Source organism: Rana temporaria, chromosome 1 (genome assembly GCF_905171775.1).
Source record: "Rana temporaria chromosome 1, aRanTem1.1, whole genome shotgun sequence".
In the NCBI taxonomy this organism is placed as follows: Eukaryota; Metazoa; Chordata; class Amphibia; order Anura; family Ranidae; genus Rana; species Rana temporaria.
The window spans coordinates 158,954,016-158,967,680 of NC_053489.1; the positions used below are offsets into that span (position 1 = coordinate 158,954,016).

A 13,665-nucleotide genomic window follows, 5' to 3' on the forward strand; every position below is an offset into this window, starting at 1 on the left:
AATTTAAGTGGAGTGATACCTCGATTCAATATCTGGGTATCGCCCTTTCCGCTAAGACTGAAAACTTATACGACCTTAATTACCCCCCAATCTTTAAGAAGCTGGATGCTGATCTGGCCAGGTGGTCCAAACTCTACCTCTCCTGGTTGGGGAGGATCAACTCACTTAAAATGACGCTGCTCCCAAGGTTGCTTTATCTATTTCGCTCTCTTCCAATCCCGATCAGGAGAAATCATTTAAAATCTTTCCAAGGCAAACTGCTTAAATTTATCTGGGGTTCTTCAGGGTATCGTATACCACAGGATACACTCTTCCGTCACAGACACAAGGGTGGTTTGGGATACCCAGAGCTTCACAAATACTACCTTTCAGCTAGACTGGCTCAATTTTCCACCCTTTACTCCAAATTTGAGAGACCAGATTGGGTCGATATTGAACAACAAGCAGTCCCGTCTATTCCCCTGGATTTTTTGCTTTGGTCCCCTGCCAAGTCCCGCCCTTCCATTCTTTCTCCAGTACTCTCACAATCTTTTGCTTTATGGGACCGCCTCAAAGGAAATCCCTGCCTAACGTCCACTTCCCGTCCTTTGGCACATATTTTCAATAATCCCGATTTTCCAGATGGTCTGCAAACTTCTAACTTTAAGTGGTGGATGGATAAGGGGCTATATCGGATAGGCCAATATTTCACCTCTAGTGGTCCCATTTCCCTGAGCTACTGTATCCACACACTGAAGCTACCCGATGTAGAGATGGTCCACTTTAAACAAATATCCAGTTTCCTGCATAGTATCTGGAGAACCAAACCCCTACCCCCTGATTTTACTGCTTATGAGATTTGGTGTGGACAAGCCATGGGGCGGAGGGGAGGCATTTCAGTGATCTATTCAGCCCTCACTCACCCAATTGATAAAACAACTTATATGACGGCTTGGGAGTCTGATTTACAGAAATCCATTAGCTTGGAGTCTTGGCATAAAGCTGTCTCTAGATCGTTCAAGGGCATTCAGAATATTTCCTTGGTAGAGGCGAATGTAAAGGTCATTACCAGATGGTATCTTACTCCCTCCAGATTGGCTGCTATGTTTTCGGATGCGGATCCTCTTTGTTTTAGGGGTTGCCAGCTTCGGGGCTCCATGGCCCACATCTGGTGGGAATGCCCTAGGATCCGCTCATTCTGGAGACTCATCTTCAATATGATTCACAGAGTGACCGGATTTCAGATCCCTAGGACCCCTGACGTAGCCTTGTTAAATGCCCTTATCCCCTCGCTTCCTAAATCGACACAACACCTAGTTCATTTCATTTTACTCGGCTCCAAAATATCCATAGCCAAATCCTGGAAACAGCCTAGGCCACTCATCTCAGTTGCTAAACAGAAAATCTCATGGATCATGGTTCAAGAAAAATTATCCAGCATATTAAATGACTCCGTTGCTAAGTTCCATGAGATTTGGACTCCTTGGGCTGTTTTTATTGATATCCCCCTTACCCAGGTTCCTGCACTTGTTTAAATGGAATCTAACGGGTAGATAGGCACTGAGCTTCCCCTCCTTACCCCTCCTCCCCTTCCCTCCCTTCTCTCTCTGTTTCCTTTTTCTCTATTCTTTTCTTCCTATCTCTGTCAGTTGTTGGGTTCTTATCTTTTAATATATGTGCTTTTGCAAGGTTACAATATGCACATGGATTATCCTCCCCCCCCCCTTTTTTTTTTTTTTCTTCTCACCCACATCAGCAATAGTATCTTGGGTACGGGGCGGGGGTGTGAGGGGGCCGGGGCCGTGCTCTTAGCATGGTGTGTTCCCCTTAGCTCCAGCCCTTCTCTTGGGTGTGAAACTAATGTTTGGATTAGTTTTGAATAATTTTCTCCCCCCCCCTCCCCCTTTTTTCTTTTTTTTTTTTATCCTCTCAGACTGTCTGCCAATCGGCTATTTGAATTGTGATTTACTGCTACAATTTTGGCTGCTCTAATGCAAAAAGATGTGCATAGTCCATTAGAGTTATTAATATTTCGGATGATATTTGTGACTGATGTAACCTTATTTTGAAACTTAATAAAAATTTATTGAAAGAGAGGTGTGAGAGTTTTGACTTTCTTTTCACTTGCATGGTAAGGAGTGCAATTACTAACTCTTTTAAACAAAATACTTCTTAGTAAACTACTAATCATCACCAGAAGTACTAATCATCATTATCAGAAGTAAAAGTTAAGCAGCCTTAACGTAAACATTTTAAATTGCTACCACATCTTACACAATTGGCTCACTGGACTCAGTGTGTGTACATTTAAAAATAGTTAAAGTGTTATTACTTAGAAAAGTGTAATTAGCGGTCATACGCATGATATCAATATTAGTGATAATAAGAAATAGTATAACATTAATGATAATGATTTCTTTGTTCACAATCTCTATGAATGCCATAAGGATAGAGACATTTTATATCCCCATATCATTTAAATTTAAACTAGAATGACCACAAAGAATTTCTGAATTCATGTTTAGAACCATACAGTAACTCACCAACACCTCCTCCTGCTCCTGTTCCAGTACCAGTTCCATCAATTCCTGTTCCACCTACACTGGGATGAAAACCATTTCCACCTGGTAAAGGAGGGATATATCCATTTCCACCAGGTCCAAACACATTTGGTCCAAATACTCCCGGGCCATCTATTCTGGGACCCCCAAATGGAACCCCATCAATGCAAAGCCTCCGATAGTCATCTGAAAAAAACAAAACTGTGTGTTTTTAGTGTTTTTAAACCAAGGAAGGTTCAACTTTCTTAAAAAAAACAAACAAAAAAAACCCACTTAATTGACATATATGTGGCTCTGGTCTCTTAATATTCCTAACAATTAATTATTTATAAATATATCCTTGGACTGTTCAACCACTCAATGATGATTGTTTTTTTGTTTTTTGTTTTTGTTTTTTTTACACAGCGTAGCTCCAACCAAACAAATGTATTGACATCACTAAACTAAGAACAGTTAAGTCCAGCCAATCCACAAAAAATAAGCACAGCTAGTTTGTGAGGATATGTGTTGCAGAACCCATCATTACCTATACTTTACAAGTGGAGACATTTTCCCATTATGAAGATTACATTACAAGCAGACTTTCTAAATAAAATTAGCTTGCATTTTTTACCCCTGGTTTACTAGATTACTATGAAATAAGTAAAATGATTTCTCAAAGAAAGAAAAAAAACCCAAGCAGAAAGAAAACAAATTGCTTTAGAATTTGTTACTGACCTGAACCTCTGACTGGACACAGTTCAGGAATGGATCCCAAAGCCCAACATCGACCAGCTTCACAGCAGCATTGCATTTTGGTAAATCTGCCTGACAGCTCCTGTGCACAACGTCCATTTACAAGACTGGAGAAGCATGTACCTGACCTCTGATCTATGCAAAAACAATGCACGACATATACTTAATTACAAATCACACATCTTCATATGGATGACTCATTATTCTAATGTTCCAGCAGTTTCATCATTTCTATCAGCAGTAAGTGGACCAGGTCAAGATTGTGATTCCAGCTAGAATACCTTGATTTACCAATTGATTATCATAAAAGGATGTGAGTGACTGGGGTACACATTATCACAATTCAACACAGATCAGTCCAAATATGGAACTATATGAGTTAGTAAGCACCCTATACTTTGGTGTAGTGAGGTCAGGAATATGTCACTTTAAAGGAAGCTAAAATATTCATAGCCTGTTCACTCTGCAAGGGAAGTTACAGTTTGCAAGAGAATTTGCCCCAGAGTTAAACTTTGCTAAGAATACCCAATCATGAAAAAATAAAATATAATTTTTGCATGATCGGATGATAAAATCTGCAGAGCTTCACTATGCTCTGGATATTCCCTTGCAAAGTGAAAAGCTTATCTGCCTTTAGCAAATAAACCCCAAAATCCAAAATGTGTGTAAAGTTGAATTGTATTTTAGATTGAGTGGTTAGGGGTAAGAACCTCTATCATTTCCCTCTGAAAATGTGGGGAAATCCACAAATTTGAGCACACTCATTTGGATAACAACTGTTTAAACAAGGATTTTTCTTTACTAAAAAGAGTTTTTCTCTCAGTTCCTGTGTGTTTCTGAGGACAGGACGTAAAGGTTAGCATTCCCTAAAACAAATTTGATTTCAAACATTCTTTAAACTCTGTATAATATATATGGCAGTTACAGCTGTCCAAAACCTTTTAGGTTGCTGTAAAAAAAAGTTTTGTTATACTGCTGTCATGTCATTATATTAACATAATAATTAAGAATGATAAGAATTATACTAATGGAATATTAATATTTTGTATGGCACTTGTTAGCCTAGTGGTTTGTACTGAAAAATTGTAGTACTGCTGTGTTCCATTCACACAAGGGCATCTACATAGGGTTTAATGCTTGTAATGGATTATTTTTCTCATCTAAAAACATACCAGTAAGTGAGTTCACGTCCTCCCAAACTGGCTACGAGTGACAAAAGGCTAAGTAAGTAAGGTCCTCCAGGGCAGGGAAAAATTATCCAAGTGCCCATATGAATGGGCACTTTTAGACCTTGGAGCTTACTCATTTGATATTTATAGCTTAACTCAAAAGTAGGCAAAAGCTAGTAGTGTGTAACCTATATGGATCAGTATTATTATTAGTGTTATGATATATTGCCTAGCCTAGCAGTTGTAGAACATTACACAGTACAAAAATACATTTCTTTCTTCAACTACTAATCTGCTGATGAACTTAAAAAAATATAGATTTCCTTAACATGGTATTCATTTACCATTTTTTTCACATTAATGTTAAGAAAATTTGAACTATAGAACCAAATATACCAAAAAGCTATATAGCCAAAATGACAAAGTACAGTTATTTTAAACCAAGTGAAGTAATAAAGGGTTTGCCTGCACTTTTTAGATTGCTTTAAATAAATCCCAGTGTCAGTATATACTAACATATCTTGGCTTCAGAGATCTCCATCTGTCAGCACATGGACACCACAAACAAAGGTGGATGTTAATCTTCAGCATCCGAACCCTTGCATACTACAAACTCTTTCTGGTTTGCATCCAAACCAAACCCATTAGATGAGAGTGAGCTTTCAACAGAGTAGCATGTAACAGCAGCCCCTGGCCAAACAAATACAACCAAAGCAGAAAAAATAATGCTTCTTGCTCTTGTTTCTCAATCCCTTTGACCTAATTAGTAATACAAAAATATCAGGGTTCATTCTAAATGTTCCTTTAAGTTGTTTATACACAATTAATGCACTTGTATATTGGATAAATCGTGAAGAATGAGGATTTTCTCATCTGTAGAACCTCATGTGACCTGAACAGTGATGAAGTACAGGGAAACAATGCAAGGTTTATCTAAGGACACAATATGATAAGTAGACATAAACAGTTTATAAGTTACTATACATATAGGATATGTCTAGTTCAGGATTTCAAAATTAAGGATTACTCAGAGACAATAGCTTTATCATGTGAAAAAATGCTTGTATGTGTCTGTAATTACAATTACTACAGTACATTTCATACACCTTAAGTATATTAAATAATTTCATAGTAAATGCTCATCTCTAAAGAATTTATATATATAAAGTCCTGTCACAAAAGAAGCGGCCATTCTCCCACTCCCAAAGGCACAGTAGTTCCTACATTAAGAAGCTTTTATTCACAGGTATATTAATATAGATGATAGATTTACTGACACATTTATTTTAACCTGGCAAGACTCCCCTCTATATAAACTGTAGTTTACTTTTACATTTGCCAATGTGTTACTGAGGCTATTGAAATATTTACGAAAACTCTGAAGTTAACCACGTTGTTGATATGTCTCAGGCTTTTTTATTTACTATTGTTTAATTAAAGATTTTTTTAAGCAAAAGAATATATGAATAAAATGAAAGGTGAGGACTAATGGATGGTTATAATTAAATCAATTAATAACAGAAACACATGGCGAAACACAATAGAATAGTTTTAAAAAGTCCCCAAAAATGGGACGATATAGGGATAATTAGTATGTAGGAGCAATTTGTTTAAGACACTTCAAAACCCTAATTACATAGTAAATTTGTTCATACACAGGCAGCTCTTGACGCTGTGTTCATTTACCAAGTGAGAGCATAAAATGCTACTACTGTATAGTCATGATTATGTTCAACTAGGTGACCCACTGGCAGAGGATTACACCAATGTCTCTAGGATTTGCCTAAGGGGGCCAAAAGATGACCTCATACACAGAAAGTAATTGCCAAGCACTGTAGATAATGTCCTTATTTGTTAGTATTTTGATCAAGGATTTTTTGAAGCCTGTTCTGTAACAGTGTCAGTTGTTTATGGATGACATAAGAACTGTCATATCCAGTTTCTTTCCATTAGGGTCGTCCATATAAACCACCTGATATGTCTAAGCTAAAAACTGTGCATTGAAGGGTTTAACCCTGAAGCAATAACAAAGTATTACAACAAGTGCAGGCAGTTACTTGTGGCAAACTCACGGTGTTATGATCTAGACAAGCAAATCTCTCATTACCAATTCAGTTGAAAATCTATCCATGTATGAAAAAACTAGGGCATGAAATAACTTTTACATCTTCGTGGCTAAACTACTGTGACTTTGTCCACGCGATCGAAGGACAGTGAAGAACCTGGTCACTTGCCACTCCTTACGGATGTGGGATAATCTCAAAACTAAATTCAGATTCCAATATCCTAATAACCCTCTTCTATCCTATCTACACAACCTCTGATGCCTTTAAGACATTCCCCACTCTTTGTGAAATGTACGGAATTCCTAATTCTCAAATTTTCCGCTACCTCCAACTTAAACATTTTTTTCCCTCATGCCTATGCACCGACTCCTCCCTACCCAACATGACAAACTTTGAACATATTTGCAAGAAGGATCCCCATGCACTGGGCTTGATCTCCTCTTTCTACTTACAACTGGTAGACCCACCAACACACACATCGCTACACTACATAAACAAATGGGAATCCAATCTAGGCCTAAAACTGGATGCTACTGATTGGTCCAACATCTGGGCTTCCACAAAATCAGCTGCGCAGAATGTTGTGGCCTATGAAGCAAATTACAAAGTATTAATGCGCTAGTACCTGGTCCCTTCCCTGATAGCCAAATATCTTCCATCCTACTCTCCTGCTTGTCTCCAAAGTTGCCTGGACAATGGCACGCCTTTATCTGGTGGAGTTGCCCACAAGCCCAATCATACTGGACCGACATTTTCCATATCATTTCCACACTTATTGGCAATACCATAGCCCCTGATCCAGCCATTGCTCTAACCAATAAGAAACCTCCCAATGTAACCTATCTCCAATTCAAGCTACTCTTGCAGGTTACAACATCAGTAAAGCAAACCATTGTAAAGGCCTGGAAAATCCCACACCTCATTATCTTGGAAACCAAAAATAGGGTTACTAGAGCCATGGTCCACGCCAAAATAGAAGCAGTTCTCCTAGACAGGGTCAAAAAGTTTGAACATATTTATAGACCTTGGGTCGAACATGTCCTCCCTCCCAACATCGATAATACTTTACTATTAACCTGAATAGCCCTATGGATAACTCTGCCTACTCATAATGACCAGACCACTATCACCCTCCCTTCCCTTATCCTGGGGGAATGTTTACTTTTTATGCATCCTGTCGAGACTTATTGTTCTTTCCTTCAATAAAATTTCTGAACAAGAAATAACTTTTACATTACCAATTGAATTTTGTAAGAAACAAATACAGATCAGTTACCACTTTTACTTTCTCCTTACTATACTAGATAAACAATGTATAAAAGTATAATATACTATCTTTCTTACCAATGCAGTGTAAGCCATCAACAGATGTTAGATATCCACGAGGACAAATGCAATAATAGCTACCAATTGTGTTAGAACATTCTCCTCCATTACAAATACCAGGAATAGTGCTGCATTCATCAATGTCTGTTGAGTTAAATAAGACATATGGTTACATCGGATTCATTAATGATTTGAAATATTCAGCAAAATAACATAATTTATACAAATAAAATGATACAACTACATATAATAGAATTACTATGACTTTATTTTTTCATGCAAACACAACTGCTTCTATTATTTCTTTGAGCCCTGGTTCACACTGGGTACGATTTGGAACGATTTGAGATGCGATTTGACATGTCAAATCGCATCTCAAATCGGCGGCAATTGTCGGCAATGGCACTGTCCTAATCAGTGCAACGCCGCATCTGCGATTTCAAAAAGTAGTTCCTGTACTACTTTTTGCGATTTCGGGCCGCGATTTACATTAAATTGCGGCCGAAATTGCGGCAAAATCGCAGCCGCGAAATCGCGGTAAAATCGCGCATTTTACCGCGATTTTAAATTCGCAGCAGTGTGAACCTAGGCTGAAGAGAAACTCTGGAAAAGTTGTTTAGATCTTGATTTGTTTACTGATGTTGTTTACGTTAGCAAATTAGGTAATCACATAATCCATATAATTAGAATATGATGTTTTCCCCCTGCTCCTCTAAAGATGATCTTCATATACAGTAAATCTGAATATTGGGTCCAAGGGAGGTAAGTGTACAACTGTCAAGTGCATTTACTTCTGTTGATGGTTCTGTAAAATTCAGCTCCCAGCAGCCTGTCCTACTCAGTTTTAGTCTCACAAAACTACTGTTATTTTTATTAAACTATTTATGATTAGTATGGACTTTCCCTTACTTCAAAATGATCAACCCTTTTCATTGCAATGATATAAATGTCAAAAATCAAAAGGTATTTGAAATCAATATTTTTGGATGATCTAGGGAGTGGTTAAAACTCATATCACATTTGTTTTGCTATCTCTTTGGAGAGATTTTACACCACTTCCTGTCCTGAAAATACAACAGTAAGACAGTTGTCTACAGAGCTAATGTCCCCACTAAAATATTTTACCTCTAATTTCTGATCCAGGTAAAAATGTTGGATTTACATTCACTATATTTGTATCTGTTTTTAAACTATTTAGAATTTTTTCAACAATCAGAATTGTCAGAGTCATCATTCCATGGCATACATTGTGGTTGAGCTTGGATGAATATAAATATTAACAAGTGAATGTAGAGGGTAGTAACAGGGTGTTTAAACATAATTAATCCTTCCAAAATTGTATGTATGTCCAGGGCTTTACACAGCATTGACGTGATAAATATAAAGCTCCCAACTGAAAGAAGGAGATAGATGGAAAAGACTCAATGGGGGAGGGGGGAGTAGTGACTTCCTGGGAGCACCACATCAGCTATGGATTCAGGTTGGGGAGATATGGAAGGTGGTCTTATGTTGTATGTATAGAAGGCATAGGCCACACATTCTCTCAAACTCTAACTTTATGCTATTTAGTATGTATCATTATTCAAAAAATGTTGGCCTTAGTCAAAGCAATGAGCACTCTTGGGGCTTTTCAAGCTCCTGCTATAGAGATTTTGGCTGCTGATTTATAAAAAATTAGCATTTCATAGATTTTTATTTATCTTTGAATAATAAATAATTTTTACACCAAACAAAAGTGTTATGCCCTGTACACACGATAGGTTAGTCTGATGAAAACGGTCTGATGGATTTTTCCATCAGTTATCCGATGAAGCTTACTGATGATCAGTCGTGCCTACACACCATCAGTTAAAAAACAGATCGTGTCAGAACGTGGTGATGTAAAACACAACGACGTGCTGAAAAAAATGAAGTTCAAAGCTTCCAAGCATGCGTAGACTTTATTCTGAGCATGCAGGGATTTTTAACCGATGGACATGCCTACAATTGATCGTTTTTTTTTCTATCGGTTAGGTATCCATCGGTTAAATTTAAAACAAGAATTTTTTTTTTTAACTGATGGATAAATAACCGATGGGGCCTACACACAATCAGTTTGGTCTGATGAAAATGGTCCATCAGACCGTTCTCATCGGTTTGACCAATCGCGTGTACGCGGCATAAGTCATCATTTCATATTGTACAATGTGGCTGAGCTGTAATACATATAGTATCAGCAAGCAAGCAAAAGAAAGTACCGGTAGTTCCATAACTCCCAAGAGAGAGTCTAAACATTCATCACTCTATCCTACATTACATTTTTTTGGGCTTTAAATTCATTTTAAGAAACGCTTAAACCCGCGATCTGTAAGTGTGTATTACTGTACAACTGCCTTTTTTAAACATTACTTTATTCCCCTGAAGAACTGTATGGTCTACCAAATAAATAGTACCGTTTACAATTGCCTTGTTTGTGCCTATGCAATTTCTACAATATATAATCTTTGTTCAAATATCTCCCCGTGATGATTCCTTTTCCAGTCTTCAGGTATATTGAATAGGCCCATTCTACAAGTATTTTATGTTTAACATTAGGGGTGCAACGGATCGTCACCGATCCGTGATCCGAACGGGCCACCCCGTTCGGATCGGCACACCCCGCGATCCGCGGAGCGCTCCGGAGCCTAGGCCTAGGAAAGTCCACGGCTTCGGCCTAGCTCCGGAGCGGCGGCCAGTCTGCTGCCAGAGCCCAGCGTGACACGCCTCCCCGGGGAGGCGTGTCACGCTGTGCACTGGGCTCTGGCAAGCCGACATGAAGAGGGAATATTATCAGAGAAGCACTGGTGTGAGAGGGGGGGGGGAAAGAGCACATTTCAGGGGTGGATTAAAGAGGAAGCAGGTGAGGCTGTTTGGGACTTGTTAAAAGTACAATCTTGATGTTTTTACAGCTATATATATATATATATAGCTGTAAAAACATCAAGATTGTACTTTTAACAAGTCCCAAACAGCCTCACCTGCTTCCTCTTTAATCCACCCCTGAAATGTATGTGTGTGTGTATATATATATATATATATATATATATATATATATATATATATACATATATATATATATATATACATATATATACATATATATACATATACACACACACACACATTTTTTTTTTTGGACCAATGAAAACACCCTTTTTTTTTTGCGCTGATCCGAAAATGATCCGATCCGTGACTCCTGATCCGAGGATCCGATCCGATCCGTGAGTTTTTTGATCCGTTGCACCCCTATTTAACATCCTCAACAGACATTAAATCGATCTTCAAACTCCATTATTTTTTTAATGTTATACTTTTTCTCTTATGGGCAGGTTTAATCAAATTGTGTGGGTGCAGTATCTGTCTACTATGGAATATGCTTACTCTAATGCCGCATGATTCCAATTTTCAAAAAAAAATGTTCTTTGAAATTGAGCTGGTTTGTGGGATATAAAAGAAAACCCTTTCAATAAAGATAATAGTTGTAAATTCCAAAATGTTTCAATGTCCAGGAATTCCTAAACCATTGCATGAACTGACCACATTAAGTTCAGAAATATAATGTTGTTGAAGGAAATGCCTGTTCAGTTAATCCCAAGGAATGAAACTGCTCAGGAAATGTTACAAAATTCACATCCCAGCATTACTTACAGTTAATCAAAGCCATTTACTATGACTGGAATATGACACTAGGACGCCATCTATTCCTCTAATTTAAAGGTTATATACACATTTAACTGGCAGCAAAACACTTTAGTGCAAAATTATGGTGCAATAGTGGCCTTAAATATAGCAATACACCTTTCACGTCAACCAACTCTTTTGTCAGCACGTAAATAAAATGACCTGTTGATCCTGCCAGAAAACTAGTAAGCTACTAACTCCCTGGATGAACTGACAACTCGGCCTTTGCTCTAAAAAAATCACAAGCATAGCCCCCCCTCAATTGTTATGGGGATATACGTTTTTGTTTGTGCAGACATAGGGGTAGATTCAGGTAGATTGGCGCATCTTTATACCGGCGTAGCACATCTCATTTGCGATACGCCAACGTATATCAGAGAGGCAAGTACAATATTCACAATGCACTTGTTCCTAACGTTGCGCCGTAAGTGTAAGTGGGTGTGAACTTATGCAAATGATGGTCGGAACGTGGAGTAGTGATATACGCCCGGCGTATCCTGAATGGAGCATGCACAGTGAAGTGGACATATGATCGCTCCCCTGTGCGCATGCTCACAACTACGCCAGCCCAACTTCCTGGGATACGCCAAGCCTATAAATACACCCAGACATGCGCCCGTCCGGCGCAAAATTACATCCTGATTTCCCCCCCCCCTATAGGGAAAGTACTTTTGCTAAGCAATGGCGGCTGGTGCAAATACCGAGAAGAAGGATCGGAGGAAGAGAAACTATTTCCCGGAGGAGAGGGCAATTATTGTTGCGGGCATAGTGGCACATGATAAGTATCTCCATGGTGCCCTCAGTAACCAGACAAGCAAGGCCCGCAAAAAGGAGATCCTGACGGAGCTCAGCCTGCAGGTCAGGGCCGTGGGCAATGCCACCAGGACCACACAAGATATCCAAAAGAAGATCAATGATCTTAAAAGGAAGGTCCGTGAGAAGTTGGGTGCAATATCAAGTCATGCCAGGGGCACGGGAGGAGGACCACCCTGTGCTGTGCGCTTGACCCCGGAGGATGAGATGATCCAATGCCTGCAGCGTGAGCAGGTGGAGGGCATGGAGGGGTACGACTCCGGACACTAGGCCTTGAGGACAGGTAAGTGTGTTTTATCTCCTATACGGTGTGTAGCATGTGAGGGGGTGGAAGGGAACATGTGACAAGTGTGTGGGCCCACCAACATGTGAATGCTTTGTGTCATCCACAGATGTGCAGGAGGGAGCTGGGCCGTCGTCGGCTGCAGGGCGACCCACACCATCCAGGGTTTAGAGTGCCCATACCTCTCCCCTGGAGGAAGTAGAGGAGGAGCACAGGGACCTGGAGGATGCCATTTTTATCCTCGAAGAAAATCCCAGCATCCCTGAACCCTCTCAACCCTCCTCCCCCATCCCTGAACCCTCTCAACCCTCCTCCCCCATCATGGGACCCTCACAACCCTCCTCCCCATCATGGGACCCTCACAACCCTCCTCCCCCATCAAGGGACCCTCACAACCCTCCTCCCCCATCAGTGAACCCTCCCAACCCTCCTCCTCCATCAGGGGAAGCTCCACATGGGCCTCTCCATATGCACGGCCCCAAGCCCCTCCTGCCCCCAGGAAGGCCACCAAAAAAACGAGAGGGGTTCCAGAGGCCATCCAGGAAACCCCTGCGAGGGATCAGGCCCGCCAGACCCAGCATGTGGGTGCTGTTGCATGGGACATAAAGCGGCTCGCAGACAGCCTGGCCTCCTCGGCCCAGATACCAGAGTGTTTGGGGGATATCAGCGCCAATTCTGCAGCAGTTGCAACATGTGTTGGGGAGCTGCAGGCCACGACCTCCCGCCTGGTGTCTGAAGTCAAGAGCCTCGCAGTGGCTGTAAAGGCCAATACGGCAGAGGTGAGGCACCTGACGCAGCAACACAATCTCAACACCACCCACCAGCTGCGGATGCACGCTGAGACCACCGCGGTGCTCACCCGCATAGCGGTGGCGTTGGAGGGCAGGCAGCCAAAACCTGCCAGGAGTGGGAGACTTGAGGAGGAGTCTCCAGATGATGCCGCACCCCCGCCTAAAGTTGCCCCCAGGCAAGTAAGGAGCCAAAGACGGGGCACCAGGCTGAGCCCACGACGGGGCAATTGATTCTTTTATTTA

General features: G+C 40.4%; 1 protein-coding gene across 1 annotated transcript in view; it reads right to left on the minus strand.

Annotated features, from left to right (window-relative positions):
• FBN2 (fibrillin 2) overlaps positions 1-13,665 on the minus strand; it is a 290,847-nt gene that overhangs the window by 157,932 nt on the left and 119,250 nt on the right. The window contains exons 8-10 of the mRNA XM_040344842.1: positions 7,855-7,980; positions 3,258-3,410; positions 2,523-2,726 (exon numbers count right to left, since the gene is read on the minus strand). Coding sequence (XP_040200776.1) covers positions 2,523-2,726; positions 3,258-3,410; positions 7,855-7,980 — 483 coding nt within the window. The remainder of the gene's footprint in view (positions 1-2,522; positions 2,727-3,257; positions 3,411-7,854; positions 7,981-13,665) is intronic.